At 40.4% G+C, this 22,732-nt stretch overlaps 1 protein-coding gene across 3 annotated transcripts in view; it reads right to left on the bottom strand.

The window, feature by feature from the left end:
- Window positions 1-22,406, bottom strand: part of LPCAT2 (lysophosphatidylcholine acyltransferase 2) — a 70,346-nt gene extending 47,940 nt beyond the window's left edge. The window contains exons 1-6 of one of the 3 annotated variants that reach the window (XM_045442788.1): window positions 22,055-22,406; window positions 8,361-8,500; window positions 5,287-5,504; window positions 3,610-3,722; window positions 1,638-1,698; window positions 669-727 (exon numbers count right to left, since the gene is read on the bottom strand). In XM_045442788.1, coding sequence (XP_045298744.1) covers window positions 669-727; window positions 1,638-1,698; window positions 3,610-3,722; window positions 5,287-5,504; window positions 8,361-8,500; window positions 22,055-22,225 — 762 coding nt within the window. In that variant the 5' untranslated portion in view covers window positions 22,226-22,406. The remainder of the gene's footprint in view (window positions 1-668; window positions 728-1,637; window positions 1,699-3,609; window positions 3,723-5,286; window positions 5,505-8,360; window positions 8,501-22,054) is intronic. The other 2 variants (XM_045442790.1, XM_045442789.1) reach the window with 2 other exon arrangements.
- Between the last annotated feature and the right edge of the window lie 326 nt (window positions 22,407-22,732).

The raw sequence follows: 22,732 nt of genomic DNA, 5'->3' as shown, positions 1-22,732 counted from the left end.
AGTCTCTAGTAGAGAAAGTTCCTCTCAAGACAAAACAGATTCCAAAAATTCTTTCTTTAGGAAAACAGTGGCACAATAATATCCAGAAGACAGCGGTGTGCCCAGCTGGAGTGGAAGTCCCTGTTTCCTGAGCCAACCGTCCACCTTCTATAGGATGACAGCTTCTTTTCATGTATCTTCTTATTCACGTTACTTGCCAAGAGTCCCACAGCTAGGAAGTACTGAGCCAGTAATGAAACCCCAAGCCAGTCCCAGATTTATCCTGCGACACCAGCTATCCCTCCAGTAATGACCGCTGAATCAGGAAAAGTCTCTTTGTAGGCTCAGTGCAAATCACAAATCTATGCACGTTTCCTGCTACCCAGGCCAATAGGAGCCTGAATCTGAGACTTCATTGGACCATCACAGTAACAACAGAGGAGAAACTGGGGAAATGCCTTCCTGGAGCTTAGGAATACCAGAGACATCGTGTAATATTGGTGTCCACAAACACGTGCCTCTCTTGGCAAACTTCTAGAAATGAAATGTGGCACGGGGAATGGGGTCTACCCATGTGCTTCCAACCTCTGTCTATTCAGAGCTTTCTTCAAATTCTAAAAGGGGTCCCGGAGGATTTGTGCTGTTCGGAATGTTTGAGATGTTTTCCCACGGTCAAACACTATGCTTACCAGCTTGTTCGGGTACCTAAGGAGGATCGGCTGCACAGGAACCCCTGGAATGAAGGCCCCTAAAACCACATTGAGACATTACATCTTCATATATGACATGAGGATTACCATAAAGAGAATTAATAATAAACGGTACACATATACTTTACTGCTTTAAGAATACACACAAACTGTGAAATGTTGGCAGGATCCCTAGTGCTTTACCAAAATGAGAGAGTTCTAAAATTCAGAATTAGGAAACCAAGATATTAAATGTTATGCCCAAGTCACTGAAAAGATTTATTTACATCCCCACATGTTTTCATTTTCTAAATACTTATTATACAACAGGATTAAAAAAATAAAAATAACGGCAAAGTCAAGACAAAGAGAAAATGGGGAGAAGAAAATCTAAATCAAAGCAAATACTTGCAGCAAGAACGAGCCCCACTTGCTAGAAGTGAGTTCTAACTTGGGCTCTGAGCATTCCAGCAGCCCATACAAACACATGTTAAAGTATTATCAGTTACTATGAAATTACGTATGAAATTATACATCGCTATGAAATTTATGACTTTATAATATTAAAAAAAAGAGCGAAGTGTAGAAGGCATCTGAAGGCATTACAATGATCACTTGTTTTCTATTAGAAAACACAGGACCTGGGGTGTCTGTGAGGGTAGCCTTGAAGGAAAAGAAAAATCTGCCAGTGGTTTCTGCGTGTGCATGGATATGTGTGTGCATGTGTGTGCGTGTGCATGCACACACACACGCGCGCGCACACACACACACACACACAACTATCCAAGGAAGAAGGGGTTGTGATACCAAAAGAGAAAGTAAAGGAGTTCTGCAGATTCACTGTATTAAAAACTTTTTATCGGAAAAGAAACACCCAGAACAAACTAACAGATTGTTTTGTGTATTAGTATCCAATCATTTGAGAAATCTTCCATAGTTTGTTATAGTACATAATTTAATTGATCTCACCTGGTTTAAAAGTAATCAAACAGGAACGATTAGTACAAGTACCTTCTGGGAAAACTAGTATCTTGGGAGAAAAGGAATACATAGATTTAATATTTCAGTCTAATGAATCGGTTACCTCTTTACTCAGTTTCTTACGACTTCACAAATAGCTGCCAATTCTTAGAAGACGAAAATGAAATAAAAGGCTAACACTTGATTCTACCGAAAACTAGAATCAGATTATTCAGTTTTCCTCTAAAAGAACTGTCGTCTGACCATTAAGGTAATTAGAAAACGGATTAAAGCTTTGAATAGAAAATACACTTAGCAAATGTTTCTTAATGATGATGCTAATGATCTGAAATAAACTTAAAAGAAGATATAGACCCTGAGACCTGGTCAAAGAGCACATTAGATTCTTTCCTCTACTGCTATACATCCTTCACCAAATCGTTCCTACTTCCTTGTTTCTGTTTTCCCTGTTAAATGATATTCCCTCCTACAACACATAGTTTATGGATATACGGAGGAAGCAAAAAGGAGGAAATACTTGTAGTATGCTTTACGCTCCCTTGAATTAGTAGACATATGGAATACAGTTTAGTATCTTGTTTGAGAAAGTGTTTTTAGCATTTAACATAGGCCTTTGTGTTCTTCAAGTGAAAGACACAGAGCACAGTTAGTTTCCCCATTAATGGAACAGGCTGGATTTGCTAAGGATTTCAGGATTTGGCAACGAGTAAATTGCCAAGTACACAAAATAACAAAAAAGAAAAATCCTGCACCCACAGCAGTTAGTATGTGTACTTAGTTAGTATTTGCATCGTTTAATAATTAGAAAGGGAAAACTTAATCAGCCTAATGTGCCACAATGACAGGCTACTTATAAAATAAAAATTGTGTGTGCAATTTCATCCCCCAATTGAAAAACAAAACAAAACAAAAAACAAAACAGGTTTCCTATTACAACAAGATACACTATCAAACATGGTTCGTTCAACGGAAATTCTACAGCTACTCCATTAACAATGAACGGATATAGAGTAAATCATAAAATCTCAGATCTGGAAGGGGCATTAAAAGCCATATAGCCTTTCCAGTGCTTGAATTCTTTCTACAACACTCCCCTCCCCCCGCTCAAGTTGTTGCTTAGCCAGTGCCTGAAAATTCTAGAAAAGGATTTCAGATCAGATCATTCTGTCTCTGGACAGAGAGTTCCTTGAGGTGGGTGAAATGAGCTGAAATCTTACCTATTTGTTAACTTTTGCCCACAATCCTAGATATAGTCCTTGGATCCAAAGAGAAAAGTCAAACCCTTATTGCAAGTGTCACTTCCTCCTGGTCACTTTTTAAATCATTCCTCACATCCCTGGGTTTCTGAAACCTCCTGCTGGGTGATACTCCTCTTGGTATTTTAACATCTACGCATCATCATGGGTGGCCAGATCACAGGGCCAAGGTAGAGCGATACTTATCAGAATTATCCAGTAACTGCTGCCCCTCCCCTTACCTTCCAAAGGCATTCCAGGGGTTGGAGGTAGTGAGATGGGAGAGTCTGGAAAAGTTCTGTAGGTGATTCCTTATATACCCCTTGATCTGAAAAGCTCTGTCTAAATATACTTTGGATAAGACTAAGATCATAATCGTTTTTTTTCCCCCAATAAACGTACCATACTGTTGAGTATAATTGAGCTTTGATAGGCTGTCTTTTAAGATTATAAATAAATTCAGAGAATGTATTTTTTTATGACACAAAGTAAAAATTGGTTCAAAGTGTCCGGAGAATAAGAAAGAATGATACATTTAATCCCACGGGATATCTCCTGGGGAAGAAGGCTTCTGAATACTCACTCATTTATTCTGCTTCTATTATGCTGAAGACACCTAGCATAGGTGTCCCCAGATACTGCCATCTGTGGAGCCAAACCATTTCCAAGTACACAAACAAGAAACAAACTCACAGTATTCTAAATGAACGTCCCCTGTGTTTTACCTGCGGCCACTGTCCTCCTGATGTTGCTCGCCTTATTATTTCATTTATTGTGTTTTTTCGAGAATCCGGATCTACACGGGACACCAGCACTGGCTGCACAGCTCGTAAAAGTCCTTGAAAACAAACAAAAGGTCACAACTGAGTCTTTTTTTTTTTTTGACTAAAGCTATCACAGCAATGATACTGTATGAATCATAAAACAAGTGTTATGTAAAATTAAAATACAGCAAATCAAAGAAAACTTTTTTAAAAAAACCCTCCAATTTAAAGTTTATAAGAATTTAGCTTCCAGAGGCGCCTGGGTGGCTCAGTCAGTTAAGCGTCAGACTTCGGCTCAGGTCATGATCTCACAGCTTGTGGGTTTGAGCCCCGCATCAGGCTCTGTGCTGACAGCTGGGAGCCTGGAGCCTGCTTTGGATTATGTGTCTCCCTCTCTCTCTGCTCCTACCCACTCACACTCTGTCTCTCTGTCTCTCTCTCAAAAATAAATAAACACTAAACAAATTTTGAGAAAAAAAGAAAACTGATTATGTGAATTCACAGTGCATACGAATAAGGGGCAATTATTAATTTTACTAAAATTTTCAGCACGACAGTCTTCTGAGTAGGTAGCTTCCTCAGGCACGCAAAATAAACCTCAATTTGCCAAAATTCCATTGCTAAACAGCTTTCCAGGAAAATGCCATATGATACAAAGCACTGCGGCTACACTGAGGAAAAAAAAAAGAATGAGCGAAAGAAAGAGAGACAGAGAGAATTTTTCTGAGCCGAATGACAAAGCTGAGGACACGACTGTTTCTCCAAAGCGCCAAGGCAACCTCAGGCAACCTCCACACCCACTCTGTCACCACTTGTGGCTTGCAATAACCTTGGGGCAACCGGGACCAGTCACTTAGAGACTCACACCCTAGGGAGAGACCATAGCACCTGGTGGGATAAGCATTTCATTTGCTTCATTATTTTATACGGCAGGAAGTACTTATAGTTCTACATCATAATTTTCAAAGAGTTTCAGGTCCTTCATGGAGATTCTGGGACAATAGTAAGAAAACAGAGTTAAGAGGAAAGACTCCGTGTGAGTGTGAGCCTAATACTCTCAAGAGAAATTCGTGAAATAGCACGTAACACAGTGTTTTCACCAGTTCTTTGGTTCAATTCTCCCTCCAGAAAATCAAGCATGTTTGGTACTTGAAACTCGGTCTTTCTAGCTATATAAGAACAAAAAGAAGTGACTGGACCCTGATAAAGATATGAATTTATTAAGAATTATAAGGGTACAGGTAGGGGAGTCTCTAAACTTTATCACAAACTCATTCTGAAAATATAGTTCCTCATTAAAAGTAAGAAAATAGGGGCACCTGGGTGGCTCAGTCGGTTAAGCATCTGGCTTCAGGTCATGATCTCGACGTTCGTGAGTTCGAGCCCCGCATTGGGCTCTCCGCTGCCAGTACAGACCCCACTTCGGATCCTCTGTCGCCCTCTCTCTGTCCCTCCCCTGCTCTCTCTCTCTCTCTCTCTCTCAAAAATAAATAAACATTTTTTAAAAAGTGAATAAATCGCTTTGAAGTGTTTCATTATTTTAAAGTTTTTAAAAAGCCTACCGATAAACTATATATGATTTTTCACAAATTTGAACCCCAAGCATGAAAATATCTATATTGTCTTACAAGTACTTACTGCCAATCAGAGGGACCTGTGCGTTCTCGTTTCGAGACACCATGGAAGGTAACCCAGCTACGACACAGGCGATTCCATCAAAGAATGTTGAATGAGGGGCAGCGACAAAAATTGGTGCCTCCGCAGGACTTGCCACCTTTCCTTTCACGGTAACCATGAATCCCATGGATAAGAACATGGCATGACCCAGAAACTTCAAAACTGGTTGAGTAATTTTCCTTTGGAAATTAATATTAAAAAAAAAAAAGAAAAGACACAATTAGCTTTGTTAATCTCAACTAACAGCAGGGCTTTACTCTAAAACACAATACAAAAACCCAAACATGTCAGAACACTTCATTTTAAAATATGAGCTAAGAAGAATATAGCTAACAGTTACATGGGGTTCTTTTTTGCCGCGTACTATTCTAAGTACTTTACATTTATTAATTTATTTAATCTTCAGCCCAATTGTATGAAATGGATTTTATTTTTTAGCATCCTCATTTTGCAGATCAGAAAACTGAGGCACAGAGAAGTACAATTTCCCAAGGACATATGGCTACTAAGTGGCTCCATGATTCTATGACTACAGAGGGATAAAAATGAATCTTCAACACACGTCCCCCACTGAGAAATCCAAATCAGTATTGTTCTTCACAGGAGTGACCTTGGGAATGCACATTTGTGTAACAATGATGCTATCTCCCCAGACACTTTTAGAACTCTCATGCTGCATCAGTCCTCAGTTATTTTAGGAATAATTTTTTAAAGCCTTATTACCTATGTCATTATAGCTCTTAGACATCATCAAAAATCTTAAAAGCTAAAGTCACCATGTTGCTTTCCTGGAACGTAGATGCACTTACACAATTTCAGAAATCTAACTGCTTACTTTTTTAAAAAGAATTTATGTCAGGGGCGCCTGGGTGGCTCAGTCGGATGAGCGTCCGACCTCGGCTCAGGTCATGATCTCACGGTTCGTGGGTTCCAGCCCCGCGTCGGGCTCTGTGCTGACAGCTCAGAGCCTGGAGCCTGCTTCTGCTTCTGTGTCTCCCTCTCTCTCTGCCCCTAACCCACTCGCATTCTGTCTCTGTCTCTCTCAAAAATAAACAAACATTTAAAAAAATTTAAAAGAATTTGTGCCATTAAAGACTAATTAATTCATCAAACTGTGCCAGGACCTCTGCTGGACACAGAAGACTAAGACTATCCAGTCCCTGTCCTTGATAAGCTCAGTTGAGTTGGGAAGCAGAAACACATTCCTAGAAATGCAAACACAGGATGGATATCTGAGTATGTGAAGAGGCATGCAGTTTTCATGGAAAACAAAGCATGTGTCTTTCCCGTAACACATCTAATGAGAGCTTTAAAAAGCAGACTTCCTGTCTAATTCTCTCAGTAGTCTTGTAGCAATACAGCGAGGGGCTATTAAGCAACTAGTCACTGAGGAAGTTTCTCTGACTTTTATTCCACAGTAAGGAGAAGTGAGACACAGAAAGCCAATGTACTTTTCCAGAGGGCACAGGGAAATGACCGTCTCTCTCCTTCTTGCTGTTTAGAGTTCAGAGTCTATTTTACATAAGGATAAAAAGCTCACCCCTTTACCGAATTTCCACACTTATTTTTGATTTAAAGTGGTGTAGATTTTGACAACCGCATTCTAAAATATCCCATATTCAGAGCTGTTAAACACTTTTTTAAAGGATTTTAAAAGGGCTAAAAGTTTGGGGCTGCATAATTAATTTCAATGTTACCTGTTTGAGAGGAAGTAGAAATACTTGCTTAATTGGAAAAAATGGAACTTTCTTTTTTTTCATATTTATTTTATTTTTGAGAGAGAGAGAGAGATAGAGAGACAGAGAGACAGCATGAGCGGGGGAGGGACAGAGAGAGAGAGAGAGGATTTGAAGCAGGCTCCAGGCTGAGCTGTCAGCACAGAGCCCGACATAGGGCTTGAACTCACAAAGCGAGACCATAACTGAATCGAAGTTGGTGCTCAACAGACCGAGCCACCCAGGCCCCCAGAACGTTCTTTTCTAACACTTATTTAATCTGTTTTCTGGATTCTTAGACGACTCCTTCCATCATGATAGGGCTTCATAAGCTGTTAACAACAGAAACCAAAGAGATAATTGAAAGGAATTGGCGAGTCATGAAAAAAAATCTCTCTTAAAGTATTTTTTAGGGACACACGGCCTTGAATCATAAAGCAAAGGATTATGATTTGCAAGGATTGATGTGGTATTATTCTCTGGGGACACTGCCAGCCTTGTATTCACTTCCACTGGAAACCAGTCTTATGCTGAATGTTGACATTATTCACTAGAACATGAACTGAAGAGTAAATTGCATATTTCTTTAAAAGTTTCTAGAACAGTGATCTTCAAAATTTTTGGAGGACATTCTCATTTGAGATTTGGAAGAAAGGAATAGACCCTATGTAGCATACAAATTTTAAACAAAGTGGACAATTTTAGAGAGTTCAGTGGTGCCCTGCACCTCACCTACGGCTTTCTATTCCAAGGAGCCCACCTTACAAGCCTTCACTCTCAGGACATACTTACGGCAACAAGTTGGCTCTGTCCAATGGGAATGAACTTTTACCAGTAACTATTAATTGGTGATGAGTTTATTCTCAACTACCCTGCTGATTAGATAAATATTCAAAAATACACTATAGCTGATCCACTTACTTGCACCACGGCAGAAAGTATGTAGTTACTACAGAGGGACAAAGGTAAATGTCATGACTGAGGGACAGCAGAGGAAAGACACATAGTTTTCAGCTGTAAAGGTTTCAAGTGTACTAGTTGGGTTTCCCAGAATCAGGGACCTCTCACTTTTTGGCAATGACTCGGAAAACAATATTTTAATATTGGGAAATTACAACTTCAACAGAAAATTATCATAAGGCGCTTGGGCAAAAGTTTCTATATGTGATGAATTTAAGAACCGTTTCGTCTGAGAAAAAGAAAATAAATGGTTAATAGTGAGTAGGCAACATTAGATAAAACTACTGATTGATGACTAAACCACAGTAATTGCTTCTTTAATCTTGATTTAGCTAACATTTAGACATTATTATTTCTTACCTCCTCCAACCAGTTATTGGATTGGTCAGCTTTTCAGGACAGCATGCTGTTGAAATTGCAGCAAATGGCCATGCCAGTAATATAATTAATGCAACCAGTAAGACACGGATTGGAAGCAGGATAATTCCAAGAAGGAAAATCTGAAAGTGAAAATTGATTAAAAAAAAAAAAAGATGAGTGGACAATATTGGAATGTTCTGGCTATCAGACTGAAACACGTAAGAGGAAAGTTTTGTGTTATTCACGTGTTCACTGAAGGATAAACTGAACATTAACATGAACCAGACGTGAAAATCTAAGCACAAGGGAAAAGAAACTACATCTGGCAAAAGCAACAGTGAATAAAACCAGGTACTATAATGACAACTTGATCTATTTATCAAGGAAGGTGATAGAAACAAAGTATCTGACTTAGCAGTCAGGGAAAGCTTCCTGGAGGAGTTGAAGGCTGAATGGTCTCAAAAGACAAGCACAGGGGTGCCCGGGTGGCTCAGTCAGTTAAGCATCCGGGTCTTGACTTCGTTTGGCTCAGGCCATGATCTCACGGTTCATGGGTTTGAGTCCCGCATCGGGCTCGGTGCTGGCAGTGCAACAGCCTGCTTGGGTTCTCCCCCTCTCTCTTTCTCTTCCTCTTTCTCTGCCTTTCCCAGCTCATGGACTCTCTCTCTGTCTCTCTCTCTGTCTCTCTCTCTGTCTCTCTCTCTGTCTCTCTCTCAAAATAATAAACTTTAAAAAAAGAAAGAAAGACAAGCAGAAGCTAGCAAAGTGAGAGGGGAAATCGCTTTTTGAGAGCTGAGTGGAAGGAAGAGTGTTAATGAAGGTGTTAGAGTGTAAAGGAGTAAATGCATGATTTTTATACCTGCCAGCCCTTTATAATTGATAACAATAAGGAGATGGAGAAGGGAAAAGTACAAATAACAATAAAAAAATAAGGAAGAAGAATGAAAACTAAAAATAACCAACAACACATGAGGGCTTACTAGGAAGCAGGCACTCTAAGCACTTGGCAGGTGGTGACCTATTTGATTCCTATGACCTTAGGTTGCTTTACCTCCAGGAAGGGATGGCAAAGAGGAAGCTAAGTGAAGCTACTTTAAGATCACAGTTACCAAGTAGCAGCACCAGGGTTTGAACCCGGCGTGGTTACAAAGCCCTTGATCTTCATCCTATACCATCTTGACTTCTAAATACATGGCCCTTATGCATACCAGATTACCTTTCTTCTATTAGCCAATTGCACTCGTCACACGGTGCTGTCCTTCTGCCTCTATTGCCCCTTGATGGAAATCTGAGCATCATCAAACAATTTATGAGAGACACCAAAATTGTTCCACTTTCCTATCAAAGGATTTAACATACAATTCAATCTCTATCAAGTTATCTGTGTGCATGTGTGCATGTTTGAAGTCAAAATTACATATGAGGAAAATGCACAGATCTTAAGTACATAATTCAGTGAGGTTTGATAAATATGTACCCTTGCAACACCAATCAAGGCACAGAACATGTCTACCATCCAGAGAGTCATCTTGGGCCTCTTCCAGTGAATCCCTACCCTTTCAGGCAACCAATTCTGGATTTCCATCACCATGGATTAGTTTTGTCTGTTCTTGAACGTCATATAAATGAATCATACATCATGCATTCTTATGCGTTGACCCTCTCCCAGTTAACATAATGGGTTTTGAAATTCAACTATGTGATTTTGCAAATCAGTAATTCATTTTTTTTTATTGCAGAATATAGTTCCAGTGTATTGCCTACATGACAATCTGTTGATCTATTATTTGTTGATGAATCTTTCGGTTGTTTCCAGTTGTGGGCTCTTATGACTAAAGCCACTATGAACATTCTTCTAGGAGACTTTTTGTGGATGTGGGTTTTCATTTCTCTTAAGTAACTACCTAGGAGTGGAATTGCTGGGTCATAGATAGTTTAACTTTATCAGAAATTGCCACACCACTCTCCACAGTGGTTGTATCATTTTAAAGTATTACTGGCAATGTATGGGAATTTCAGTCATTTGTACATCCTTACCAACATTTGGTCTTAGTATTCTTTTTAATTTTTTTTAAATGTTTATTTATTTTTGAGACAGAGAGAGACAGAGCATGAACGGGGGACAGTCAGAGAGAGAGGGAGACACAGAATCTGAAACAGGCTCCAGGCTCTGAGCCGTCAGCACAGAGCCCGACGTGGGGCTCGAACTCACGGACCGTGAGATCATGACCTAAGCCGAAGTTGGACGCTTAACCGACTGAGCCACCCAGGTGCCCCGGTGGTATTCTTTTTAAAAAAAAAAAATCAGGGTTCCTGGGTGGCTCAGTTGATTGAGCACCCGACTTTGTTCGGCTCAGGTAATGATCTCACAGTTTGTGAGTTTGAGCCCCACATCAGGTTCTCAGCTGTCAGAGCCTGCTTCGGATCCTCTGACCCCCTCTCTGCCCCTCATGCTCTATCTCTCTCTCAAAAACGAATGAACATTAAAAAAAAAACTTCTGGGGTGCCTGGTGGCTCAGTCAGTTAAGCGTCTAACTCTTGATTTTGGCTCAAGTCATGATCGCATGGTTCATGAGATCAAGTCCCACATGGGGCTCTGTGCTGACAGCACAGAGCCTGCTTGGGATTTTCTCTCTCCCTCACTCTTTCTCGAAACTAAGATAAATATTAAAAAATCAACTTTATTAAGGCATAATTTACATAAAATAAAATGCACCTATTTTAAGTGTAGAGAGCATGAGTTTTTCAAATATATCCTTATGCAAACACCACCACAACCTGGATATAAAACAGTCCAATCACCCAAAAAAGTTCCTTTGTGCCACTCAGCACTTAGTATACCCTCCCTGGCCCTCGGTAACCACTGACAGGCTCTTTTTCACCCTAGTCTTGCCTGTCCTAGATTGTCACATAGAGATCACACAGTATGCATTCTTTTCTGTCTGGCTTCTTTCCCTTCATATTTTTTAGATTCTACCTGTCGTCATTATGTACCGAAAAGACATAATGTCAATACATAACATGGTAAAGTCTTTTAAATTGCAGAGTATTATTCCACTGAATGAATATATCATGATTCATTTATCCATTCATTTGCTCATGGACATTTGGCCTATTACAAGTTTTTAGCTATTATGAATATAGCTCCCATGGACATTAAAGCTCAAATCTCTGGTGCTCATACATTTTCACTTCACCAGGAGTGAAGCCATTGGGTCAGAATGGATAAATTTATAAGACACTGCCAAACAGTTTCCCAAACGGATTGTATGATTTTATGTCTCCACTGACAAAACATGGAAGTTTCTGTTGCTTCATATCCTCACCAATATTCGGTGCTGTCAGTCTTTGTAGGCATTCAAGGCGGCATAAAATAATATCTCAACGTGGTTTTAATTCACATTTCCTTGATGAACCATGATGTTGAGCACATTCTTCATGTGCTTACTGGTCATTCCTCTAACTTTTTATGTTAAGTGTCTGTTCAAATCTTTGGTCTATGTTTATTGGGTTGTTAGTCATTCTCTTACCAATTTGTAGGAGTTCTTTATATGTTTCACATACAAGACCTTTGTCATTATACGTATTAAAATATTGAAATATTTTCTTCCATTCCATGGCTTGCTTTTTCATTTTCTTAATGATTATCTTCTGATGAGAAGAATTTTAAATCTGACGCAGACTAATTTATCAAGTTTTAGTTTTAGTTTTCTGTGTCCTTTCTAAGAAATCTTTACTTACCTCAAGGTCACGATGATATTTTACATTCTTTTCTAGAAGCTGTATGGTTTTGGTCTATGACCCATCTTAAATTACTTTCTGTGTGTGGTGTGAGGTAGGGATCATGGTTTGTTTTTGTCCACAGCTTTATCTAGCTGTTCCAACATTATTTGTTGAAAAGACCTGATACTCCATAATGACTTTCTTGGCAACTCTGTTAAAAATCAGTTGAACACAGGGGCGCCTGGGTGGCGCAGTCGGTTGAGCGTCCGACTTCAGCCAGGTCACGATCTTGCGGTCCGTGAGTTCGAGCCCCGCGTCAGGCTCTGGGCTGATGGCTCAGAGCCTGGAGTCTGCTTCCGGTTCTGTGTCTCCCTCTCTCTCTGCCCCTCCCCCGTTCATGCTCTGTCTCTCTCTGTCCCCAAAATAAATAAACATTGAAAAAAAAATTTTTAAAAAAATCAGTTGAACACATATGTGTGGGCTCTCTATTATGGTTCATTTATTGGTTGATATGATTGATTCATCTATTCTGTCAATACCTCATCCTCTCCACTTCTGTCACTCTTTTTAGTAAGTCTTGAAATCAGGTAGTATATGTTCTGCAGGTTTTTCTTCAAACTTTTTTTGGGTTAATCTAGATCCTTTGCATTTCATCCATACATACATTTCAGAATTAATTTTTCAGTTTCCACACAAACAAAAAAGTCTCTTGAGATTTCAATGAATCTATAGGGTTTATTGAATCTATAGATTGATTTGGAAGGAATTATCACCATAATAATATTGATTCTTCCAATTTATAAACATGATATATCTCTCTCCACTTATGTTAAGTTTCATTAATTTCTCACAATGGTGTTTTGTTGTTTTCAGTGTACTGGTTTTACATATTTTTGGTTAAATATATTCTTAATTATTTAACGTTATTTTATTGCTATTATAAATAAGGTCGTTTAATTTTATTTGGCAATTGCTTGCTACTAGTATATAGACCTATAACTGATTTTAAGTTTTACGCTTATACCCTACAACCTAGTTAACTTCACATATTAATTCTGGTTGCTAGTCATTTTGCAGATTCTTTAGGATATTCTACATATACAAACATGACATCTGTGAATAAATACAGTTATACCTTTTCTGCTTTTTTATTTTTAATTTTTAAAACTTTAAAATTCCAATATAATGAACATACAGTGTTACATTAGTTTCAGGTGTGCAATATAGTGATTGAACAATTCCATACATCACCTGATGCTCATCAAGACAGGTGCCTCAATCCCCATCACCTATCTTATCCACCGTCCCCACTCACTTCCCCTCTGGTAACCATCAGTTTGTTCTCTATGGTTATGAGTCTGTTTCTTGGTTTGTCTCTTTTTCCCCTTTGCTCATTTTGTTTGTTTGTTTCTTAGATTCCACATATAAGTGAAATCATATGGTATTTGCCTTTCTCTGACTGGCTTATTTCTCTTTCCTTTTTAATCTGTATGTCTTTTGTTTCTTTCTCCTCCTATTTTATTGCACTGACTGGGACCCCCACTTCAACGTTGAATAGAAGTGTTGAACAAGATATTTGTCTTGCTCCCAAACTTTGGGGGAACAGGTTCACTATTTCACCATTATGATGCTAGCTAAAGGTGTTTCATAGATACCTATTATTACATTGAGAGAGTTCCCTCTTATTTCCATTTTCCTGAAAATTTATTTAAACATCAGTGGATATTGAATTTTGTCAAATGAGTTATCAAAATTTCTGCATCCATTGAAATGATCATATACTTCTTATCATATGTTTGGCTAATATGATAAATTACATTGAAATATAAATTTGTGTAGGTTAAACCAACCTTGTATTCCTGGGATAAACCAAACATGGACAGGATATATTATCCTTTCCACACATTGCTATATTTGACCTGCTAATAGTTTAAGAGTTCTTATATCAGGATCATGAGGGAAATTGGTGTGTAACTTCCTTTCCTTATAACATTTTTTTTTTCCAGATTTTGGTATTAAGATGATGCTAACCACATATGTTTTTGTATAGTGTCTTCATTTTCATTCATCTCAAAGTATTTACTAATTTTTATGATTTCGTCTCTGAATCATTTATTTTTAGGGGTAATTTAACTTCCACATATTTGTGAATTTCCCAGTTTTTTTTTTCTGTTATTTTTTTCTTTTTAAAAAAATTTTTTTAATGTTTATTTATTTGTGAGAGAGAAAGACACAGAGAGAGTGTGAGTGGGGGAGGGGCAGAGAGAGAGAGGGAGACACAGAATCTGAAGCAGGCTCCAGGCTCTGAGCTGACAGCACAGAGTCCGATATGGGGCTCAAACCCACGAACCGTGAAATCATGACCTGAGCTGAAGTCGGACACTTAACTGACTGAGCCACCCAGGTGCCCCTCTGTTATTTTTTTCTAATTTAGATACATTGTGGTTGAAGAACATACATTATATTCTTGTAATTCTTTTACACTTACTGAAACATGTTTTATGGCCTACTATAATTCTCTGTCCTAGAGAATGTTCCATGGGCACTTGAGAAAAATGCATTTTCTGCTGCTGCTGGATGGAGTGTCTATATATATATATACATATATGTATATGTATATATATATATAGACATGTATATATACATATATATATCTTAGGGCTAGCTAATGTGTTGTTCAAGTTTTTTCCTTGTTTATACTCTGTTTCACTGTTCTACTATTGAAAGTAGGGACTTGAAGTCTATAACTACTATTGTTGAATTGTCTATTTCTCCCTTCAATCTGTTTTGCTTTGTGTATTTGGGGCTCTGTTGTTAGGTGTATATATGGCTCTAATTGTTATATTTTCCAGATGAATCAACCCTCTTATTATAAAGTGTCCTCCTTTATTTCTAGTAACAATTTCTGTCTTAAAGTCTATTTTATTTAATATTAGTATAGCCCCTCCAATTGTCTCTTGGTTACTATTTGCATGGTATATCTTTCTCTGTCCTTTTATTTTCAGCCTATTTGGGTCTTTGAATCTGAAGTGTGTCTTTTTAGATAGCATAGAGTTGGATTATATATTTTTAATCCATTCTTCCAATCTCTGCCTTTTAATTAGTGTGTTTAATCCATTTATACTTAATGTAATTACTGATAAGACTTAATCTGCTCTTTTACTATTTGCTTTCTACATATCTTATGTATTTTCATTTCTATATTTCTCCATAAAGTTCTTTTATGTTAAACAGATATTTTTATAGTGTACCATTTTAATTCCCGTGTCACTTCATTTAAAATTATTTTCTTGGGGCGCCTGGGTGGCGCAGTCGGTTAAGCGTCCGACTTCAGCCAGGTCACGATCTCGTGGTCCGTGAGTTCGAGCCCCGCGTCAGGCTCTGGGCTGATGGCTCAGAGCCTGGAGCCTGTTTCCGATTCTGTGTCTCCCTCTCTCTCTGCCCCTCCCCCGTTCATGCTCTGTCTCTCTCTGTCCCAAAAATAAAAATAAAACATTGAAAAAAAAAAAAATTATTTTCTTAGTGGTTGCTGTAAGTGTTCCCATCTTCACTAACCTAGTTTGGATTAATACTAACTTAATTGTAATAGTATACAAAAATTGTGCTTCTATATCTCTATCTCCTCCTTCCTCCTGTTTGCTTATATTGTCATACAAATTACATCTTTATATACTGTATGTTTATCAACACATATTTCTAATGCTTTATGTAGTTGTCTTTTAAATCACATAGAAAACAAAAGGATTTACAAGTGAAAATTATTTTTATATTGTTTTTTATATTTATACATGTAGTTATCTTTACCAGTATTTTTTTTTATTTCTTCATTTGGATTGGAGTTGCTCTCTAGTATTATTTCAACCAAAGTTCTCCCTGTAGTATCTCTTTCAGGGAATGTGTGCTCGTGACAAATTCTCTCAGTTTTTGTTTAATTTCTCTTTTACTTTTGAAGGAGAGTTTTTCTGACTCTATAATTCTTGGTTGACAACCTTCTACTTTCAACACTTTGAGTATATCATCCTAGTGCCTTCTGGCCTCCATGGTTCCTGATGAACAATCAGACATTAATCTTATTCAAGATCTCTTTGTATATGATGAGTCTGCTTTCAAGATTCTCTCTTCTTCTTTGGCTTTTAACAGTTTGATTATGATGTGTCTGGGTATAGTTTATCTTTGAGTTTATCATGCTTGGAAGTCATTAAGCTTCTTGGATGTGTAAATTAATGTTTTTTTTTCACTGAATCTGGAAAGTTTTCAGCCATTTTTTCTTCAATTATTCTTTGCCTCCTTCTGTGGCTCCCATTATGCTTATGTTGATACACGTGATAGTGTTCTATGGGTCTCTTTTCTGTATCTTTTTTCTGCTCACTTTTCTGTATCCTTTTTTCTTCATATTCCTCATACTAGTTAATCTCAATTGCTCTATCTTTAAATTTGCTGATTCTTCTGTTTGTTCAAGTCTGCTGTTGAGTCCCTCTAGTGAATTTTTCATGTCACCTATTGTACTTTTTAATTCCACAATTTCTATTTGGTTCTTTAAAAAATTTTTTTGATGTTTATTTATTTTTGAGAGAGAGAGAGAGAAAGAGAGAGAGAGAGAGAGCTAGTGGGGGAGGTGCAGAGAGAGAAGGAGACACAGAATCCGAAGCAGGCTCCAGGTTCTGAGCTGTCAGCACAGAGCCCAATGTGGGGCTCGACTCACAGATTGCGAGATCATGACCTGAGCCGAAGTTGGATGGTTAACTAACTGAGTCACCCAGGTGTCCCTTGGTTCTTTTTTATAATTTCTATCTCTATCTCTATTTGGTGATACATTGTCTCATATTTTCTTTTAGTTCTTTAGACATGGTTTCCTTTAGTTATCTGAACATATTTAAAGTATCTAATTTAAAGTTCTTGGATAGTAGGTCCAATATCTGGGCTTCCTCAAGGATAGTTTGTATTGACTGCTATTTTTCCTATTTATGGGACATACTTTATTGTTCTTTGCATATCTTGCAATTGTTTTTGTTAAAAACCATTTTAAGTAATATGACAACTCTGAAAATCATATTCTCTTCCATCACCAGGGTTTATTGTTGTTGCTGTTTGTTGTTGTTATTTGTTTGCTCAGTGACTTTTATGAACTAATTCTATAAAGCCTGTATTTTTTGTCATGTGTCATGTGTGGCTACTGAAGTCTCTGACCAATTAGCTTAGTAGTCAGCTAATGATTAAATAAGATTTCCTTACATGCCTAGAACCAATAAGTTTCCCAGTGTTTGCAAAGAATCTCTTGTGTGTATGTTGGAGCATATCTTCAACACACAGCCAAGAAGAAGTTCACAGCTCTGCCTTAGCTTTTACTTCCTGTTTGTACAAAGCCTAAAGATTAGCTAGAGGTGAGAGCTTAGGGTATTCTGTTGTTTTGTTTTGTTTTGTTTTCAGGTCACATGTATAGCCTTGGGTATACACACAGACCGATATAAGTGGATGCCCTTCTAGATTCCTATGAATATGTCAAATCTTTTTAAAGTCCCTTAAGGACATCTCATTCCCTAGCTTTTTCTTGTAAGGTTTTTGGTTAAGCCTATTGTTTGTTCCAATCTTTATTCACTGCCTCAGGCAGCTGTCATGTTAAGCAACTGCCTCTGATTGTTTTTGACAAACACCAGTGGAGAAAAGACTGTTTGCACTGGGTGACCTCCAAGGCAGGTCAAATAAGCCTTGCAAACAGTCTTGCAAATGACCTAGAAATAACCTTTACTGCAAGAAAGTACCATAGCATAGACCCTGAACAGACAGTTAGAATGAAGTTATAATATATTCATACAATTTACTCACATTCACAATTAGTAGCTGATACAAAATTTAATTAAGTTGTCAAACATTGGGCAACTTTTTTATGTGCCATTTCCAGGTTTGCAACAAATAATGGTATTTAACAGTAAATAAACCATTTTTGAGGAACCTTTTGACAAATTAAAAGGATTCTCCACCATATTTCCATTTGGTACATCATCTCTGGAGGGAGGCCTTCTTCCAACACTCTCAGGTTTATCTCCTCTGGATTTTCTTCATAGGACTACTAAAACATGGAATTTCATATTTTTTGTATTTGTTTAACTTTTTCAGTGAAACATAAGCTTTAGATAGGCAGGGTCCTTATTTCTCTTGTCCACTGTTGTATCTCCAGAAATTAGAGTTGTGCCTGGTACATAATAGACATCCAAAAAATATTGTTGGAAAAAAAATATATATTGTTGGTATGGTAAGTGCCCCACAGTTACTACCAAACACTCATTTCAATTCCATATTCTGTTGAGGAAATGAAAGCCAGGCAACTTATTTCCATGCCACTAAGCGGCAGACCCTTAAATTGTCAGAAAGAGAAGAGGAAGGGCAAAGCTAAGTCTTACAGGGAGATACACAAGTGACAACAGTCCTTAAGCGAGATATTGATCATTATTCAAGGTTAAGTTGAGTCTGAATTGATCATAGTAAGTCATACTTAAATGAAAGTATATCCATCCACCTTTTAAACTTGGTAATATAGATAACATTGTTTTTCAACCAAGTCTAGTTAAATCTTCCCTTTGCCCAGACTGTTCAAGACATTGAAACCTCTCTGGTATCTCTGGTCTATATTTTTAATTTAAAAAACAAAAGCAAAACAAAACAAAAAACCTAGACTATATTCAACTCCGTTCAATACAAGTAGTAAATTTTAGAGTATAAAATTTGTAGACAACAAATAGCATAGCTATCAACATTAAGATCAGCAAACAGTCCAGATTCTTTCACACATTATCCCACTTAATTTTAACCCTCCTTTGATGTAAGACTATCCCAATTTAATCAATGAGGAAAGTGAAGTTCAGAGAGGTTAAGTAACTTGGCCAAAGTCATACAACTAATAAATGGCGGGGCCTGAGCAGGTTTTCTGACTAAGACTAGTGATCTTTCCATTATACTACAGCTCTTGTAGAGTTATTTGAAAGGGCTCTCCAAACTAAGAACAAACTGAGGGTTGATGGGGGGTGGAAGGGAGGGGAGGGTGGGTGATGGGTATTGAGGAGGGCACCTTTTGGGATGAGCACTGGGTGTTGTATGGAAACCAATTTGACAATAAATTTCATATATAAAAAAAAAAAATGAAAGGGCTCTCCAAACAATAACAGGTCATGTATAAAAAGATAAACAAACAAAACCATTTACTCTAGATGTAATATAAATATAAATAAATATAAATATACCACTTTGACCCTCTCTCCAAAATATAAAGCCAAATAGACATACTTTCATTGAAGAATGACTGATTTGACCAAATCAGACTAAAATTAATCCTGTATGATAATCAATGTATTTAGAAGTGTTTCAGAAATTTTAAGATACAAAGGGAATATCTGTCCATTTAAAGACACTAGGGTCAAATTTTTAAACATTTAGCTTCTTTACAAAGAGGTATTACTACATTATCTTCCTCTTCCTCTCTCACACCCTTCTTCAACAGATGCCCATTACTCTAACCTGCCTCCACTGTGGAGGACAATGGTCTCAGCACATATAAGTGGGCTATGCAAATATTGCACTATTTCAAATTTGAAGTAAAGAAATGTGTGAGATGGACAGGAAAACATGAACCCCCCCCCCCTTTTTTTTTTCATGCAGAACACACAGGACAAATGTAGCTTGCACATTCTATCTTGTTCTTTGATCTCTAACTTTACCAAAGAGGAAGTCCAAAGAGGGAGTTGTAACTGCTAATGGTAAAAGCAGCGCTTTACAAGAAAAAGGAAAGAAAAGGAAACTTCCTTTTTGTATTCAGCAATTTTTAACAGTGGAAAAAAGTTTGAAGAAGTGTTGACTCTAGAAGTGTTGGAGTGAAGAATGATCCAGGGTGATGACTTTTGAAACACGTTAAGCTGACCCACGTTATCCCTTTTCCTAGATTCGGATTTCCTCCCCTTGATGCCCCTGTTCAGCTAGATCATCCCAGCCTTACTTCTTTCCTTGTTCTAATTCCAGACCCGGGTTCTCTGCGTTCTCCCTCACTCTTCACATCCCAGACTGCCTCCTCTCCTTCCCTAAGGCAAAAAAAAAAAAAAAAAAAAGACTTCCCCAAGCCCACTCTCCTATAGATTGCCCACCCCCTGCCCCCCCCCGCCCCCACTCCACACTAACAAACTCGAGTTGAAGTTCTTGTCACAGATTCATCTCCCTTCTCAGCATGGAATGTTTCCTGTGCCACTGGCCTGCTCAGTCTTCTCTTGTTTAGGACTCACCTCTCAGACCCACATGTTCTTTGCATTTTCTCTTCTCACACACCTTCAGACCATCCTCCACTTGTCCTCAATTCTCACACCTACACCTCCGCCCCTTCCAGACTTGTGGTCCCTTCAAAAGCCCTCACTTCCTAGATCCCACATCTCGTTCTTCCTCAGAGCCTTTGCTTCTCAGACTCACACGCCACCCCCCCCCCCCCGTCACACCCACACTCCCCTCCGACAACTGTCCCTGTCATATCAAGGGCCCTCCCCTGGATCTGCCTCCCCTCTCAGACCCACATCCCTCCCCTGGATCTGCCTCCCCTCTCAGACCCACATCCCTCCCCTGGATCTGCCTCCTCTCTCAGACTCACATCCCTCTCTTAGACCTGCCTCCTCTCTCTGACCAACATCCTTCCCCTGGATCTGCCTCCTCTCTCAGACCCACATTCTTCCACTGGATCTGCCTCCCCTCTCACACCCACATCCCTCCCCTGGATCTGCCTCCTCTCTCAGACCCACATTCTTCCACTGGATCTGCCTCCCCTCTCAGACCCACATCCCTCCCCTGGATCTGCCTCCTCTCTCAGACCCACATCCCTCCCCTGGATCTGCCTCCCCTCTCAGACCCACATCCCTCCCCTGGATCTGCCTCCTCTCTCAGACCCACATCCTCCCCTGGATCTGCCTCCCCTCTCAGACCCACATCCTCCCCTGGATCTGTCTCCCCTCTCAGACCCACATCCCTCCCCTGGATCTGCCTCCGCTCTCAGACCCACATCCCTCCCCTAGACCTGCCTCCCCTCTCAGACCCACATCCCTCCCCTGGATCTGCCTCCTCTCTCAGACTCACATCCCTCTCTTAGACCTGCCTCCTCTCTCTGACCAACATCCTTCCCCTGGATCTGCCTCCTCTCTCAGACCCACATCCCTCCCCTGGATCTGCCTCCTCTCTCAGACCCACATCCCTCCCCTGGACCTGCCTCCCCTCTCAGACCCACATCCCTCCCCTAGACCTGCCTCCCCTCTCAGACCCACATCCCTCCCCTGGATCTGCCTCCTCTCTCAGACTCACATCCCTCTCTTAGACCTGCCTCCTCTCTCTGACCAACATCCTTCCCCTGGATCTGTCTCCTCTCTCAGACCCACATTCTTCCACTGGATCTGCCTCCCCTCTCACACCCACATCCCTCCCCTGGATCTGCCTCCTCTCTCAGACCCACATCTTTCTGCTGGATCTGCCTCCCCTCTCAGACCCATATCCCTCCCCTAGACCTGCCTCCCCTCTCAGACCCACACCCCTCCCCTGGATCTGCCTCCTCTATCAGACTCACATCCCTCTCTTAGACCTGCCTCCTCTCTCTGACCAACATCCTTCCCCTGGATCTGCCTCCTCTCTCTGACCAACATCCTTCCCCTGGATCTGCCTCCTCTCTCAGACCCACATTCTTCCACTGGATCTGCCTCCCCTCTCACACCCACATCCCTCCCCTAGACCTGCCTCCCCTCTCAGACCCACACCCCTCCCCTGGATCTGCCTCCTCTCTCAGGCCCACATCCCTCACCTCTCTTTCCTGGCTCCGCCTCCCCTGTCAGATCCACGCCCCTCCCCCAGATCTGCTTCCTCTCGGCCTCAAGCCCCTCACCTACCTCTGCCTTCACCGTCAGACCCACGCCTCTCCCCTTGTGCCTCCTCCTCGCCCCTTGTTCCGCCGGCTCCCTCACCTGGAGGCGACTCGCCGCGCCCATCCGTGTCTGCTGCACGAACGGGTTGGGCACCGGCGGCGGGAAGAAGGACGCCTGGCGGGGCACCATGGACGGCCGCAGCCCGGCTTTCCCCATGCCCGCGCCCGGCACCGTGGCCGCCACCGCCGCCGCCTCCGCGCACTTGCTCATGGCTCAGCAGGGCGTCGGACCGGACCCAGCGACTGTCGCGAAACGCCGGAGCGAGCACCCGTCGAGACCTCCTAGGGGGAGCTTCATCGGAGTCCCAGCCCTCGGCGCTGTTGCGGGGCCACCGCGCAGGCGCGAGTCACCTAGAGGCCGTCAAGCCTCGCCTCTGGCTCTGCACTCCCTAGCTCTGGCTCCGCCCCCTGAGCGCTAGCCCCACCCCTTTAGGTATCTGGCTCTTCCTCTTTGGTCACATAACTCCGCCCCCCCACGCCCCGAAAGTTTCTCCTTCAGAGCAGGGCACCCCAATGAGAGACAGTTTAGGCGGGGTTCTCTGCTTGAGGGTCACGCCCACCTGGAGTACCAATCTCTTTTACGGGGCCTGTTGGCCTAATCTCGCTGGCTCCAGGAGCCTCAGTTGGCCCCTTCTGTAAAATGGGATAAACAGAACTCAGATAAACAGAACCCAAATCCAGCCATCCCTAGGATGTACCATTTAAGTGAGTTAGTATA

The sequence above is a fragment of the Leopardus geoffroyi genome, chromosome E2, assembly GCF_018350155.1.
Source record: "Leopardus geoffroyi isolate Oge1 chromosome E2, O.geoffroyi_Oge1_pat1.0, whole genome shotgun sequence".
NCBI classification, from domain to species: domain Eukaryota; kingdom Metazoa; phylum Chordata; class Mammalia; order Carnivora; family Felidae; genus Leopardus; species Leopardus geoffroyi.
Note: the sequence above shows the minus strand (reverse complement) of the source record. Positions and strands in the feature narration are given on the sequence as shown.